This window comes from Cydia splendana, chromosome 26 (genome assembly GCF_910591565.1).
Source record: "Cydia splendana chromosome 26, ilCydSple1.2, whole genome shotgun sequence".
In the NCBI taxonomy this organism is placed as follows: domain Eukaryota; kingdom Metazoa; phylum Arthropoda; class Insecta; order Lepidoptera; family Tortricidae; genus Cydia; species Cydia splendana.
In genome coordinates, this window is record NC_085985.1 from 9,028,453 (window position 1) to 9,046,587 (window position 18,135).

General features: G+C 38.6%; 1 protein-coding gene across 3 annotated transcripts in view; it reads left to right on the forward strand.

Moving 5' to 3' along the window:
- Positions 1 to 17,503, forward strand: part of LOC134803271 (protein neuralized) — a 66,631-nt gene extending 49,128 nt beyond the window's left edge. For all 3 annotated transcript variants that reach the window (XM_063776020.1, XM_063776019.1, XM_063776021.1), the window contains exons 2-4: positions 11,761 to 11,933; positions 12,683 to 13,780; positions 14,081 to 17,503. In XM_063776020.1, coding sequence (XP_063632090.1) covers positions 11,761 to 11,933; positions 12,683 to 13,780; positions 14,081 to 14,488 — 1,679 coding nt within the window. In that variant the 3' untranslated portion in view covers positions 14,489 to 17,503. The remainder of the gene's footprint in view (positions 1 to 11,760; positions 11,934 to 12,682; positions 13,781 to 14,080) is intronic.
- The last annotated feature ends 632 nt before the right edge of the window (positions 17,504 to 18,135 follow it).

The following is an 18,135-nucleotide window of genomic DNA, read 5'->3' on the forward strand; positions in this document are numbered from 1 at the left end:
GTAAGACAGACACCCTTTCGCCTTTATAATATTAGTATGGATGTCATTTAAGAGGCTGACGTCCAAATATAAAATGAAACGTCCTTTGTAAAGTACAAAACGCGTGTCAAAGCTCAGACTTATTGTAGGTATTAACCTTTTGGACGCCAATGACCGATATATCCGCAGGTTCAACCCCAAAGACTGATTAATCGGTCACAGACCACAGAGCAACGTAGACCTACGTGCATAAGCATAAAGTTCAATTTCAGTTTTGACACTTCGGTGGCGGCCGAGTGACAGCTTTTGTGTTTGACACGGCGTCGAAAAGGTATTGAGTATTTCAACTTGAAGCTTGCTTATTGAAATCCCTAAGGATTTTCAGGACAAGGACGATTATAACAAGTTTAAGACATGATTCATGCTTTTGTTTATCTTTATTCTTTTGTTTGTACTTCAAACGGGTTCGAACACTTTCGTATAGAGGTCATCTTTGATATCTTTGTTTACGACTTTGTTTCAATAAACATTAAGGTGTTCCAAAATCAAAACAAGAAAAGACCATGGACCATCCTTGGACTATATAAAGAACAGGACCCGAAAATAAAATCCTTAATTTTTTATGGTTACTAAAAGGCATTGTGGTTTCAAATTAAACTTTACCTACATCATTTCCACGTGTATTAGTTCACCTTTGTTTTCATCTTGTACCTCAATATTTAATGGTTGAAATTCGTTGTAGCTAATAGAAATAACAGTAAGTTAACAAGTGCGGCGTTCTTTGTGTGAACGTGCGAAATTAAACACCGAAAAACGAGACATATGAATTGCAACTTTAAATCCATTTAGCAAGGTCACATTTTGTATGCAACCGACACGCACGAGCGTCTTATAAAATCTTTAGATTCGCGGCCGTTAACTTGTACGTAGCAATAATCAATTAATCACTAACCATCGGTAGACCTTATCATGTTGCAATAAGCACTACAAATAGTCAGTGACTTTAACAGTTGCTACTTCTAAGATCACTTTTCACGTTCTAAATTCAAAACTCCGTCGCGCTCCATAACAAAGCGTTGCCAACGTTATAATTTAATTGTGATTTCGAAAAAAGAATAGGTAGGTTTGTTCGTCACGGTCTTGAACCAACGGTCGTTGAACTGGTGTTGCTAGTCGGGAAAAAATCTCCCCGTTTTGTGGAGTTTATGATCATGTGTTATGGTTGGTAATTTAATTTGTTTTTTAGTGTGTGTTAAGTTGAAATATTGTGTGCGGCCGTTAGCCAGTAAACTGTTTTGTCTTCATTAGTTTGTGATACATAGCAACTTTGCTCTTTTGACAACTTCTTAATCAAAATATCTACAAATTTTGCTTAATCTACCTAAAAAAAAAAACAAGTCCAAACAAACCATTGACGTAATGACCCACATTTTTCTAATACTTACTGTGAAAAGGAAAAATGAGAACATGATAAAATGACCATTATTACCGGTTCCTGTATTTGACAAACCGGTTTTCCTGTACATATTTGTTGTCCACTGAAGTTATCCTCATATCGACGTACGTAAAACCATATATATTGCAACATCAAATAACAAATTTTAAGGCATTTCATAGAACCAAAAATCTTTAATACGATCTCAAAAGTTTAATAGCTTCTCTCAGCCCAATTTGGATATACATATTTGCATGAGTTTTAACTTTAAAATGGCCGCTCCCACGAAACCACAGAATAAATAATAGTACTGCCGTACAGAAAGGAAACTTCCTACAAGACCGAAATTTGACAGCGGTTCAGGGTCGAATCATGCTGTCCCTTTCTAATATCTGGCACTATCCCTTTCGGCTATTTAGGGTTGTCAAAATTCAAGCCATTATCTTATCTGTGGTCGTGCACGCAAAGGGACGTCAAGTTGTGTCAACCCTAATAATTGCTCGGAGCAATGCTGAGCCGAGCGGAGTCGAGTTTGGCCGAAGTCAGGAGTTTCGCACCCCTGACGAAACCTTGCCATATATCGTTTATTTTATTAGCTTTAGTACAAACGATTGTTCAAACTGTTTGTAAACCATGCCGTCATCCATACGCGTCATTCGTTTGTAAATCATTGTTTACCAAACATACGGCATCTTTCCGTCAAATACCGAATTGTGTACGTCATAAAAACATTAACACATTCACTGCCCCCAACGCACATGTGCGTTCAGCGTCATATAAGTTTGTTCTTGGGCCAGGCCCCCTGGCAGTGAATGCGTTAACTTCCTAGGACACAGCTTTTGTTTTGATTTTGGAACCCTCATTTGTTTGATAAACCTCTAGCCAGTGGGGAGACACTCCTCACTTCGATCGAACTCGGCTCCGTTCGGCTCAGCATTGCTCCGAGCAATTATTGGGGTTGACACCACTTGACTTCCTTTTGCGTGCACGACCACAGATAAGATAATCACTTGAATTTTGACAACCTCGGAACAGTGCCATATATTAGAAAGGGATAGCATGATTCGACCCTGAACCGCTGTCAAACTTCGGGTTTGTAGGAAGTGTCCTTTCTGTACGGTAGTACTATTATTTATTCTGTGCTCTAGCCGCCCAGACATCAAAACTTGCCAATACAAAATGCAATTTTGAGATGTCAAAATAAAGATTCAAATTAGAATGGAACGGGGGACCTTTTTATAGGCCTTTGGGCGGCTAGAGGATAAAGTTTAAAATATTTTTTTTTATTTGTCCTTTATAAAGGTCTTGGGGCAGCCGAAAAATTATCATCACTTGGATTATTTTCTACATGTACGCTGTCGTTTTCTAAAAGTGCTTATAATACCTAAATATGTAAACACAACATATACAAAGGTATATTTATAACGAGGCACGCGCTCATGATAATATAAACAATATATTATTAAAATATAAACATAAAGTATAAACTAGTATACCGTCCAACCAATAATAGGTTATTGAACTTTGAATAGGTGGTATAGTTACTATAATTTTATTGATATAACAATTTACGTTACACTATCCCAAAACACGAAAAAACTATATTTTAGCAAGTACATACATATATGTATAACCCCTGTGGGCCTAGCACATGATTGGCGCGACAGTATCTCGCGGCGAGATAGACATGTCTTTTTCTAACTACATAATATATTAACAAAAGAGGGACGAATAGTCTATCTCGCCGCGAGATACTGTCGCGCCAATCATGTACTAGGCCGGCTGTTACCAAAACTTAAGATAATAAAATAAAAACACTGCTAAAATGTACAGGAAACACATATAGCACCAAAATTCATAACAATCGTACATAAACTTGAAAATATACGCCATGTTTCGCAGCAATGGCGGCTGTGGTATTATTTATTTAAGACGGACATTAGGTCAAGGATTTACGAAGGATTTACGAAGCCCGACAAAGGCTTTACATTAAATAATCCAGATTATTTACTAGTAATGTTCGCGTATTTCTTGTGTTTTAGGGATAAAATAATCTATTAGACAAATCAATATTCTTAGCCGGCAGTCAATGATCTTCTCGATTAATTGTTGCGATAAAGATAAAACAAAAAGGTGTTATACCAGTGTCGCTTATGATAGTTACACATTTAATAAGTGCTTCTGAAAATGCTACGAACTGAGAATCTTCTTTTTAAGGTTAGGCTGAAGAATAACGATATCAAAACAAAACAGGTCTAAAATAAAATCAAAAACCTTCGTAAACATCATTACTGCATTAGTACTCCTTACGTACCGTGTATTCATTAAATTTTGCACTATACACGGTGTAACATGAGGAAACCGAATAATTTTAACCACGCATTTCTGAGGTCAAAAGAAGGAAAAAATGTAATATGAGTTTGGGTCAATTTGGCCAAAAAAAAATATTTTTTCTTGTTTTGTTTTTTCAATTTTTTGAATGTATTTGTACATATAAAATAAATGTTATTGGTAAACTTGTCACTTAAAATTGATTTTTACATTTTTTTTTCGTAAAACCTACTTTTTGCAAAGTGTTACTTGTCACTTTTTGACATCTATCAATAAGGATATTTAGACTACGTCCCATAGCAGCAACATCACCATCAAAAAGGCCTTTTACACTATGTAACAATAAAAACTTGTTTTTTTTTTTTTAATTAATATTATCTCTGAAACTAGGCGAATTTTAAAAAGTTTATAGGACATTTTGTCTCTAAATATGATCAGGAATACGCTGTTAAATTATGCGGTTTCCTCATGATACACCGTGTATATAGTATCAAAATCTGTCCTATATATAGTACACAAGGGAAGATTAAATCGGTAGCGTATCGTTAACCCAGTAAGGCCCTCCATCCCTTGGGGGTGGATTCGATTTACTTTTAATAGGCACAGATGTCGGGTTGTTTCACGCCTGAATGCATTTCTAGGTTAATTTGGGGTGAAGAAATTTTAAAATTAAGTAGGAAGTTTGAGGTTAAGTTTTATCAGAAGATACATGAGAGAAATGAAAATTGGTTACACGTTTTGAGCTTGTTTACTGTGAGGAAGAAGGGAGCGCATTTCTTGCGTCTTGCGATGTTGGCATTATGACGACATAACACAATTTCCTTTGCCTACTATTACTATGAATAATGTCTTTGTACCGTGCCGAACGGGACGTTTATTAGTATATCATCGTAATAGAATTGATCAAAAAGCTCTATGTCCTACACATAGGACAACTTATAAGTCACAAAATTTGATCCATTTTTTTGCTGATGAAAAGCCAAACCACATTTTAAATTCTGTTTTCGATACGTTTTTATTATTTACTTAAATAAATTACTATCGTAGTAAGCTAATAACCAACTATGTATCATCTCCCGTCTTTAAGTAGGTACTAGGGCGCCATAAACGCAAAGAGCCACAATGGCCTTTTCATTACACAAATCCCCTTGAGATTCGACACATGCACAGCTGCAAGATTAGGGAGGGAAGGGACCCTCCGAGTTGAAGCGCTAAGAATATTTACACCCCCACCTCATACGAATATTACTAAGCTGTATTTTTATCCTCGTAAGTCCCCGCGTACTTGTACAAGTACAAATTAAATTCGAGTTTTGAACTCTTATAGAAATAAAAGAAAGTTCCAAACTCAAAAGCGCAAAAATTTACTTGGGTCTTACGAGGTTAAATTCCATTGTGAAGTGACAGTTTAATTGGTCAATAATGTCAATATACAGATCTGTATAAAATGTACAGATATGTCGGACTAAGTAAGGAAATCACTCTCATTTTCAAGTTGCTCTGAACAGTATTGCGTCATTCACTCACAAGACAATGCATATACAAATCCCTGATTGGTCGCCACTCCACCAATCACAGGGCTCGTTGCTCACGGAGATGCGCACCGATGCGCCGGCGACCCGCAGTTCCTTTTTCGAAAAAGGAAATCTGATAGTTCTCTATAATTACACCAGGGGGAATTTTGAAGTTATTCGACCGTTGATTTTGTTAGAAGTTCTATATATAGAAAAAGTAAACTTCCGTTTTTGATTGTTTATTCTTTATAACAATGATGATGCTTCGAATACGTTTGCATCTAGAGTCTAAGTCAACTCTGCAAGTCTGCACCCACTAGAATATATCAAAGTGCGGGGGTGTCATTATAAATGTAATTTTTTCATAGAAATTTGACATTTATGATGAAATTCACGCACTTTGTTGTTACAAATTCCTTGCAGAGTTAGCTTGGTCAGATTCTAACCTGTGTTTTTATATGCCAAATATTAATGACAGTTCTTTTTACTAAAATTCATTCTAATTTTGTAATAAAGTGACAGATCAACTTCGAACAAATTCGAACATTAACTGTAAAAGACAGTTGTATCGTATCGTCGATACAAAATTAAATATTTATTTGAAATTACCGCTACACCTTGTATACCTTGCGTTTCGTTCCACGATTAGCACAACAAAGGTTCTATTTTCAAATCAGTCCATTGACGTCACAAGCCTAGAATTAGACCAGGGATTGCACCAGGAAGACGTCATGACGCACGGGGTGACATTTACTGCGCTTGCGTTCTGAGAATTGCGTTTCGTTACTGCTATTAATGTTTTGGCTTGAGTGACAGTTATTGCAAAATCGATTTGGTTAAATAATAGGTAATTAGTCTATTGAACTTTGAGCGTATACAAGAAGTAATTTATGTTCCTAGAAAAAGAAATAATGTTTAATTCTTGTAGTTATAATAAAACGCAAGGACTAAAGTAACGTAAAACCGCTCTATGCTCGAAATACATGCCTTTTTTTAGTTTAATACGCTATTTTCTTCGAAATAAACCCGTTTCTGTTAGGTTGAGGGTAGATGAAAACATTACACGATCAAATACTTACTTGTGGAAACTTGTAATTGGCTTACTGTTTCTATGTTATTAGTGTTATTACCTAACTTGTTACTCTAGCTGTAAGTTTTCCTAACAAATAAAATAAAATAAATAAATAATGTAGGTTAAAGTCAGGTCGTTCAGTGACAGATTCAGGCGGTTTTGTGTTTGGTTGGTTAACCAATAAATGTTATAGCTACCCGAAAACAAATTATTTGTTTACTTTTATTTAAATACCTAAAGATACAGAGTATAGTTAAAGCTACGTGTCTAATAATACGAAACACCCCTATATTTGCGCCCTACACCCTCCAGTAATTAGCCAAAAGGGATTAGTCAATATTTACAGCCCTGTCAACATTAATTGACAGCACGTGACTGTCCTTTAATTAGATTTACAGAACAGATGTTTGGTGTTGCGATATTTTGACAGTATATTATTTCTCCTTGTCACTTCCGAATTTCAAATTTCATATCTTGTCTTCGATTTCTAAAAAGGTGGTCAAAAACGCCTTCTTAGGTCAAAACAAAGGAAAATACATAACAAAATGTTTTCATTTTAAAAAGTAGTTATACTGTACTGTGTGGAATAATTAAATGTGCACTCAGCAAAATTATTGGCTTTTAGCACCTCTACAATTCCTACATACAAATACAGTATGTATGAATGAAGAGTGCTAAGGTAATAGTTTTGCTAAGGGCCACTTGCACCATCCCACTAACCCGGGGTTAACCGGTTAAACCTGGAGTTACCATGGTTACCAGTACAATTTGACACTTGGTTAACGGTTTAACCGGTTAACTCCGGGTTTGTGGGATGGTGCAAGTAGGGTTAAGTGTGCATTTAATTATTCTAAACGGACAGGCAATAGCTAATTGTTCATTGTTATGTTATCTTCATTATACGATGTACTGTTATATGTCCCGGTGAAAGTACAAAATACATTTAATGGTCATTATCACCGGTATATCAAGTGATCTTTGAAACAGTACGGTTACCATCAGTTTGTCACTGACATAAACGCCGTCGAGAACGTAATTTACTTTCTATACATCCCGTTTGCACTAATATGCGAGTGCGAGTGAGATGTATAGAAAGTAAATGACGTTCTCGACGGCGTTTATGTCAGTGACAAACTGATGGTAACCGTACAGGTGAAACGCAGGTGCGTTTGCCACAAAGAAGATGGCTGTTTGAGAACAAGTATTATTAGTACTATTAGTAGTTAGTACTTTAACAAGTGACCATTTTTCGTATAAACTAGTGCCTACGTCAATTCTTGGGATTAGTTGTCAAGCGGACCCCAGGCTCCCATGAGTCGTGGCAAATTGCCGGGATAACGCTAGGAAGAAGAAGACTTTAACAAGTGACCATAAGAAAATACTTACTTACTACTTAGGTACTCCTCTGGCGCAGCGACCCAAAGTGTGTCTTGGCCTTAAGAAAATATTAAGCCGTTTTAGTCTATACACAGCTTTGAAAGGACTATATGTAAAAATATGTAAAATTCGACGGTACTTAAAAGGAATATTATCACGAGCGTGTTTTTATAGTTTAGGCTTTTTGTCCTATATATAGGACGTTGGGTGTTTATTGCCAAATTATGTCATATTTACATAATATACTAAAGTGTATTTTAAGTGTAATAAGCTTGCTTAATTATACATATACATAGGTACCCCTAAACTCTGTTTAACTTTGAAAATCGTCACATATGTAAACAAAAGTCACTAGTAAATTCATAATTCAGAGACAATTTCAATATGGCGGTTTGTCTACATAGTTAGCAAGTTCCATAGAATGACACTTTATGTTATTATGTGGGTTTACATATTCTTAGATGTTTCGGAAAAAGGCCAGGTACAGTACAGTTGTAATCGAGTAAGTTTATTGTATGAAAGTAAAATAAGTTTATTAAACAAATATACAATTCGCACGCCCAATAGTTTTTATCGAGTTCCGATTGCGACTCCTACGCCATTTCCGAATCATCCCCCGACAAAATTGAAAGAAAACCGAGATCGATCTGCTTCCGGCGGATGTGCCCAAATTCAAAATGGCCGCCCCTCTGTGACAGCCACCTGGCTTGAGTATCCTCATAGTTTTTGTATTATCTTACAATAGGGCGTTTATCGTGTTATATTCATTATTAGATAAGTGTTAGAACGGTTTTGATATTAAACTTTCACATGTACAAAGATTTTTTATTTAAAAAAAACATCTTCATTTGTGAAATCAACGATTGATTTGCATAGCTTGAAACTGAATAAATATATGAAAACTTACCAATGTAACTAAATCGGCAAAATTTCACTAGAATCTGTTTAGAGATGCGACATGTAGAGAAAAAAGTCAAAAAACATCCAAAAAAAGATGCAAACGCATGCCCGGTAAATACGATCAAATAATAAAATGCAAAGAATCTAAAACCTTTCTTACTTTCTTACTATAATCGTCGTACGTCCCCGCGTACTTGTAGAAGTACAAATTAAATTCGAATTTTGAATTCTTATAGAAACAAAATAAAGTTCCAAATCCAATACGAAAATTGCCCTGGGGCCCCTGGGTTTTAGAGAACAAATATTGCCATCTTACTAGCCTCCTAAGTCCTGAGTTGCTTTAAAAAGAACAAATATCTTAAATCGAATTTTGAACTATAATGGAATCAAAGAAGGTTCCAAATTCCAAACTGTAAAAATGACTCTGGGTCTTAGGAGGAGAGACATTTTCTAGTCTAGAACTATTGGTCGAAACAGTACAGTCGGCGTAATAGAGGCAAGCTGCGCGCGCATCTGCCGCGCAGGTGGCCATCTTGTGGGGTGCGCTAACGCAGGGGAGTGTCTTGAACTTTTGAGTGCTGTGACTCGGACCGTGCCAGGCGTGGCTCACTCCGCGATTTCGTCGCTTGGCTACAGAACCACTACCACCAGTTTTGACATTGACAGATACGCTCGCGTCTAAGTAACTTACTTTCTAGGCATCTCGCTCGTACTCGCATATTAGTGCAAGCGAGATGTATAGAAAGTAATTTACGTAGACGCGAGCGTATCTGTCAATGTCAAAACTGGTGGTAGCCGTACACTGGTAGCTACAAGTACATCCGTTCCACACCAAATGTGGTGGCTAGCCATAAGCCGCGCGTGGCGCCGTCGCCACCTAGCGATCATATCTGTCCTAATCGCAACAGACGCGTTTTGTTAGAGAGTGAATCTTCTGTACCTAGTACTATTATTTATTCTGTGTTTTGGCTTAGACTGATAAAGTAAAAAAGCTAAGACGACGCCGTTACTCGGCTTATACAAATAATTGCTTAAGACTCAACGCCTAAATGCTAAAATGATGTCAAGCGCTCCGTGTGACTAGCGCTAACCATTTCAACTGTAAATAAAATTATATTAGTTTAGTTTAGGTATAATAACATTTTAATTAATTAAAAAACTTGACGTAAAACTGTAAATGTGAGAATTATACGCACCTACTTACAAGCATCTAAAGAGGGGATAGTTTCTGTTTGCGCTTGCGTTATTTTTATTAAGTATTGCAAAATTCAGAACCACTCGGCCAACACCGCTCTCAATCCGGAGGTCGTGGGTTCAAATCCTGGCTCGTACCAATGAGTTTTTCAGAACTTATGTACGGAATATCATTTGATATTTACCACTAGCTTTTCGGTGAAGGAAAATATCGCGAGGAAACCTGCATACATCCGCGAAGAAATTCAAAGTTTTATGTGAAGTCCCTAACCCGCATTGGGCCAGGCGTGGGGACTATAGCCTAACCCTCTCGTGGTTGAGAGGAGGCCTGTGCCCAGCACTGAGACGTATATAGGCTAATTTTTTTTTTATTATTGTTAAGTTTTCCACAGATTAGAATCATACAGGGATTGCTGCCCTGCCTGATATAACCATACCCATACAGAACAGGTCATTCCACCACATCATTACAAAAAAGACCACTTACATCTTTATATTCTGTAGAAAGGTGTACCTTATTCCATCGTCATAAGGCGTCATAGTGTATATTTCTGGCGCTTCCACATCAGGCTTCACACGTGTTTAACAATTTTACTCATTATTCCATTGTAATAAGAACTGTCTTTAGACACAAGCAACAAGTAGCCCCCACAAGCGTCGAGGCGGAACGCCCTTACACGTGCTTCCTCTGTGCAATGGCGTGAACTATTGGGGTGGGGTCCTGTTACAACATTATGCGAAGGGTACCTAATACGTGGAATATTGTTGAACGCTTTGTAATTTAATAGGAGCCAGTTTTAAAATCTATCATGAATCAATTGATGATCTACATACATTTTGGATGGTTTTATAAATTCTGCATCAATGTTATAGCGCCTACAACGACAGAAGTAAAATATCGCTATTAAGTAACTGTGTTGAAATACACATCCAATTAGATTTTAATGATAAATCAGCACGAAAACCATCAATTAATCCTATAAGCTTTCCTTAAGGTCCCACACTGTCGCAATCCGGTCTCTAGGAAAGGTCTAGGTTTAGTGCGCTCAGTCCCCTTATAAATCAACAAATTCTTTTTAGGGTTCCGTACCCAAAGGGTAAAACGGGACCCTATTACTAAGACTTCGCTGTCCGTCCGTCCGTCCGTCCGTCCGTCCGTCCGTCCGTCCGTCCGTCCGTCCGTCCGTCCGTCTGTCACCAGGCTGTATCTCACGAACCGTGATAGCTAGACAGTTGAAATTTTCACAGATGATGTATTTCAGTTGCCGCTATAACAACAAATACTAAAAACAGAATAAAATAAAGATTTAAGTGGGGCTCCCATACAGCAAACGTGATTTTTGACCAAAGTTAAGCAACGTCGGGCGTGGTCAGTACTTGAATGGGTGACCGTTTTCTTTTTGCATTTTTTCCGTTTTTTTTTTGCATTATGGTACGGAACCCTTCGTGCGCGAGTCCGACTCGCACTTGCCCGGTTTTTTTCATTTCTCATGCTCTGAAAGAGGGTCATTGTTGTTCTAAAAGGTGTGCAGAAAATGATACGTTTCTGCACTAGAACATTTTAGGTTCCAAGTACGATTTTATTAATTTTTTAGGATAATCAATTGAAATTTGGGTATCAGTGGATTTGTTATACAATTTCCATTCTGATATTTGACTCCCTATTCCATAAATAACGATACTTTTGCCTAAATTTTTAATTGAAAGTACCCTTAAAAAATACTATAAAAATGTATACTTAGTCATGTTTAAAAAAAAACACATGCATTTTACTTTCCTCGTATTCGAAATGAAAAGTAATGTGTTTAACTCGGGTGAAAGGCATCATTTCAGTCTCGGACTATTGGTGCTCTCACTGCGTTCGAGTGCCAAACTAGCTCGGCAGAAATGAGTGCCTTTCATCCCTTGGTTAACAATCTACTATAGCACAATCTAAATAGTCCCCTTCTTTGTTACAGCGCCCCGCACCTCCTGCACCGGCGGCGCCCCCAACAATCTGCCCCCGCTGGGCTTCCACAGCGTCCACGGGGAGAATATCAGGATATCCAGGGACGGTTCCGTGGCAAGAAGAGTCGAGAGCTTCTGCAAGGGCGTCGCGTTCAGCGCGAGACCGGTCAGGGTTAATGAGAAGGTGAGTCCCACTGGTTGGTTATCCTTCGTCTGAATCTGGAGATCAGGATATCCAGGGACGGATCTGTCGCGCGACCAGTCGTGATGTCTGCAAGGGCGTCGCGTTCAGCGCGAGACCGGTCAGGGTTAATGAGAAGGTGAGTCCCACTTGACGGTTATCCTTCGTCTGAATGTGGAGATCAGGATATCCAGGGACGGATCTGTCGCGCGACCAGTCGTGATGTCTGCAAGGGCGTCGCGTTCAGCGCGAGACCGGTCAGGGTTAATGAGAAGGTGAGATACCACTTATGATGCTGATAATCAGTCTTCTGAAGACATATCAAGAATATAGCCAACAGTCTAGAAACTTTCTGAAAGTGCGTTATGTTTACGTACGAGGTCAGGGTTAAAGAGAAGGTGGCATCACACTTCTGGATATGTCTATACATAGATTATTTCTGATGACCTTAGATAAGTGGTTCCCAGAGTTGACTGGGCGCTAACCCACCTAACAAAAACTGACAAACAAGGGACCCACCTCTTGGCCGTCTTAAAAAAGGGGGCATAAAATATTATTGGTAACGCTCAGATGACCTAGTACTTTCAGGGCACACTCAATATTCGCTCGCGATCCACCAATGGGTCGAGACCCATAGTTTGGGAATTGCTGCTTTAGATAGACGGCCTTTCGTACCCACAACTCAACCCTTGAAGACGAAATGCTTAGGTAATTATTGAATAATGTGCTAAAGAAACTGTTTCTCTTTCCAGGTCTGCCTTCGCTTCGTCGAGATCTCCAACAGCTGGAGTGGCGTCATCCGCTTCGGCTTCACCACCCACGACCCCACGACCCTGTCCCACTCGCTCCCCAAATACGCCTGCCCCGATCTCACCAACAAACCCGGTAACTGGGCCAAAGCTTTAGGCGAGAGGTTCTGCGAAAAGGACAACATCTTATACTACTACGTGAACTCCGCCGGAGATGTCCACTTCGGCGTCAACGGAGAGGATAAAGGACTCTTTTTCACAGGAGTAGATACTCGCTCGCCGCTCTGGGCGCTTGTAGATGTATACGGGAACTGTACAGCAGTTCAATTCGCCGATCCGAGAGTCCCGAATCAAGTTAGAAGACCGAATCAAAGTCCTGTAGAAGAAGACAGGCTTATATCTGGAATGCGATCGCTGTCTGTCGAAGAGCCACTCCCGCAGCCTAGATACCAGAATCCATTAGTGCCTCTAAGCCTACACAGGACTAAAGGGAGGAACGTGCAGTTTATTAACGATAGAGGAGTCGCAGCCAGGATTGAGGCTGAGTTCTGCCAAGGATACGTGTTCACTGCGCGTCCTATGCGTCCAGGGCAAACGATCGTAGTCCAAATCCTCTCTACTGAAACTGCCTACGCCGGCAGCTTGGCTATCGGTCTGACCTCCTGCGACCCAGCGACGTTAAGACCTTGCGACCTGCCTGATGATGCTGAACAGCTCCTAGACCGACCAGAGTATTGGGTCGTGCGTAGAGACGCCGCCAACGGTTTACGCAGAGGCGATGAGCTGGCTGTGACTTTAACTTTAGACGGTGAAGTCCGTGTTAGCAGGAATGGATCTAATCCTATCACAGTCATGCACGTAGACCACACCTTAAGGTTATGGGCGTTTGTGGATATCTACGGGGCTACGCAGAAAGTTAGGATGTTGAGTTCGCAGACGGCTCAAACGCCGCCGCAGCAGCTGAGGGTGCTGGCGGGCTCAGCGCAGCCGATACAGACTGGTGCTGGGGGGACTGTGTTGGTCGTGAGCCTGCCGCCGCAGAATGGTGCTCAGAATGCGGCCAATCAGCAGATGACATTGGCCAGCGCGCATTATATCGAGGTGAGTTCAACTACACTATTAATCAAAGTATTCTTTTTTAGATTGTTGATAATTCCTCTCGATGCTTGAGACATATCCCAATAACGTGTTTTCCTAATATATTCATGAGGCAATGTGTTATTTTTTTCATTTTGTGACGTCACGACGAGTTTATTTATTGCAATAATGTTTTCCAATAAGCTATAAGAGATGAAGCAATATCGTCGACGATATATTAATGTATGTTTCTTTTCTTTGCCAAAGAAACAGTCAGTACCTTCTTTGTATTCTTAAAACTTACTTTTTTTTTTCTCTTTCCAGCCAATCCAGACATCCCAGCTGTGCCTGAGCAGCCTCCCCCCCATGTCGCCGCCGGCCTGCTCCCCCGCGCCCCCCTACCCGCGCCGCGCGCCCGACACGTGCTCGGCGACGCAGAACAGCTGCAACGAGCTCGTCAACGTGCAGCCCGAGCGGGTCGAACGACCCTCCACCTCCCGCCAGCCCGCCCACCATCAACCCATCTACTCCGTCATCGGCGAGGGTCAGACCCTCACCGGCACCGAGTGCACGATATGCTACGAGAACCCTATAGACTCTGTCCTGTACATGTGCGGACATATGTGCATGTGCTATAGGTGCGCGGTTCAACAGTGGAGGGGCAAAGGCGGCGGTCAGTGTCCGCTCTGTAGAGCACAGATCAAAGATGTAATTCGTACGTATAAGTCTTGATTTAATTCTATTTTTAGGGCGTACGGTGTTGCCAGATGAAATTTAAAAAATGTTATTGTTGATTTGAACTGGCGATACTGATTAGTTATTGTATTTATTAAGCCTGGTCACAGTCGTTCGGAATTTTCCGTACGGAATGACATATGCAAGCGAGACAGCGCTATGCATTTCATTCATTCCGTACGGAAACAGAATGAAAATTCCGAACGTCTGCGGCCAGGGTTCGGTTTAGAGATTGCCAAATATCACTTGACGTTATTTATTTTGACATTTGCACTTGGCTGCTCGAACTTATCTTTTATCTTTCGTGAAAGGTTGCCTTTTCAAATGTCAAAAGAAACAAAAATTAAATGTCAAGGATAAGTTCGAGCTGTCAAATTAAGTTAAGGCACTGACACTTAGTTTAGTATATGACGTGACATTGATATGAGCACCTTATTTCGTCCACTTAAAGAAATTTTACATTTCTCCAAAACATTGAAAGTTTTCGAAATTTTGGAGTTTTGTTGTACACTATTTGGACATATGATATATGACAAAAACTATTTATAATAATGGAAAACCTAATATATAACCTAAAATATGTAACTATTGGTATATTAGTTGCTTTAAGGTCAAAATTATTATTTCGAATTGATGGTAACTGTTTTATGACTATGGAAAAATGGATACTGGCAGTTTAGAAAAATATTCTGTCAGTATTTTTTTACTACCAACAGTCTTTTTTCAATGCTGGCAACTTAAAAACCCAACTGTCAGGTTGAAGGAATTAGATGCAGTGTTCCAATATGAACTTGCTTGTATTTAAAAAAGTTTCAGTTGTCGATTTGTAAAAATATTTGTTTACTGACTGTCAAAGGTAGACTTTTACAAAAGGAACTTGGATGTAGCTAATTTAATTGAAATGAATTTTTGGTAGTGTAATGTATGGAATTCACATGTAATACTATATGAAATCAATATAACAAGGTATAAAATAAATAGAACAGTAATTTCAACATGATAATCAAGTTTTGAAAATAAAATAGAAAATTATTATAAATGCACAAATTGTTATATTAGACTAGTTATACAACTACATACAAAATTGATTTATATGCAATTTGTATATAGTATTATATGTGAATGATATAAATATGTATATGAAAGCGGTAGTAACGGCTAGGTATTAAAATAAGCAGATAGGGTTCCTAGCTTACTTTATTCACCGTCTATGCGTATACCGGAACGTACCATAAACATTGAAAAAAAAGCTACAAAATATGTGGCAACACTTTTGGTAAAAAATATTGTATACTATATAATGTTGCCACGTCAAAAAAAAATTAATCAAATCTGTTAAGTAACGCAATAGAATTTTGAATTGAATAATTAGTTGATTTGATGAATAAGATGTCAATTCGCGATCTTCCATAGACTATACCTTCTACAATTTTTTTTTGTTTATGGTCCGTTTCGATGCACGCACAGAAATCATGGCTACGAAAATACGTACGTCCATATTGATTATAATTATAAATTGATGATAGATGATAATCGCATTTAATGATTTTATGATCATATCATTGTTTCTACGTGTTACCGAGGTCGTTCTCCTACATTTACTACAGTACAATATTTTCAGTATCCAGACGGGATGATCAAATCGACCGATTTGATCAGAAATGAAATTGGCGTCAATCTCCAATTTAATCACCAATTTAAGATTTATGGTGATATTAGAGCCCTCCAAATTAAAAAAATGCCCCAGAACGAAAATACTGGTGTCACAAATTGGTATTCTTGCGTCCGCACGTCCTGATTCGATCGGGCAATTTAATCAGATTGGCGACAAATGGACTAGTCTGGATACGCCTTTACATTAGTGAATGTTGGGCTATGGCCTATGGGTAGGGAGTTCCTATTTACGGTTTTTTGGTAAATTTTCTCTCTGGTCGCTCGATTAATGCTTCAAAATGACATTTCTAAAGTAAAGACGAAGACTAACTTTGTTAGTAAAGGCTGCAAATTTTACTGATCGTGATGTTAGTTTACGTCAAAATGACATTTGAAGTGACCAAGCGCCATGACAGAAAAGCGGAGTTGCCAGTAGATAAAAAGCTACCGAGCATTATTGCCAGTGCTAAACTGCCCGGGAAAATTTACCCAAAAACCGTTTTCTTCGAGACAATAGTTAACCAGTAAGCTTTAAAAAATCTCTATTGGTACCATTCCTTTCTTGCTCAAATAATTTTCTTCATGGCAATACTGAGTTGACATATCTAGACTTTGACATATCTATCCTTTTGAATTTGTACATATAATTAATAATCATTCCTTAGTGTGATTGTATTCAGAGGTACATTGGACTGGAATCTTAAAAAAATGCAATCTTTGAGTAGAATTACACTTAATTTTTAGATTACCATTAATTTTGTGTAGACCAAACTTTGCAGCCAGTTTTATATTTGTTTTAATTTGTATGCTTAATTTATTTAATTAATGTTTTAATAATAATAATCAGTGGATTTCTTAGTTTACGGAGACTGAATATGATAGTTTCTCAATACAAATCTCTTTGAGTTGGCGGCAGTTTACTGTAAAAAAAACAACAGGTTGCACTCCGAGAGTGCCGGCAGAAGTGAAATCTCAATGACATTGTAACAGTTTTTCGATCAGGTCACGCGTCCGTCTTACGTCTTACGAATCTTACGGTCACGTGACCTGTCGCGAGTTTAACATTTTTTCCCCATCACAAAAAGTGCACAGCGCCGCTAAAGAAGTTTTCGCTTCAATAAGTAAACACAAAACACTTGTAATACCTATGAAGCTAGCGTCCATAAGCTTCGACGATCCCTTAACTGCTAGGAAGACAGTGATAAAAAGTAAGTATTTAGCACAAAAAGTACTGCCGCCGCCTCAGATATTTTTGTATGGCAATACTATATTAAGACTACTGATTCTACATACCAAAACAGTGTGACCAGTTTTCGACTACAATATCACAGTTTCAAGCCAAATCTTTGTATAAGTTAGCATTGTAATATGTAAATATTAATTGAGATTAAGATTTAGATGCTGGTACATGTCTGACTGATATTTTATCACTACTCTAATTTATTTTCCTGTAAAATTATTTTTTATTTTTTATTTGGCAACACTTGATCAGTACTACCAACTGAAACAAACATCAATTCCTTCGAATAAAAGTGGTAACACACTATCGCACCGCACCGCGACCTTGGTGCGGTGCGATAGTGTGTTACGGCCTTAAGAGCTAGCCCACATGCAAAGAAATCCAAATCATAATTTCTATACTTTTGTGGAAAAGTTCTTCGAAAATCTGTCATTTCGTTCCGACAGATTTCCGTGGAGACATGCTGATTTCCGACGCGCCTGTACTGGCCATAAAAATGTTGTCAAAAGTACTAATAACTTTATTTATCTTTTTTATTTTAAGTTGTTGTTAGAGTCTAAAATTCTTCGTTTTTCTATATTCATTTGGACATGTACCGTCATCGCGCAACCGAGGTTTTCCGATGTACAAACTTCAAAATATCATTCTAATAACAGGGAAACGCACTAGGTCTTGAGTAAACGATTTATTCTTGGACTGAGTATACGACAATGCATAGACCGACGCTACCGAGGTTTTTCACGGGAAGCCA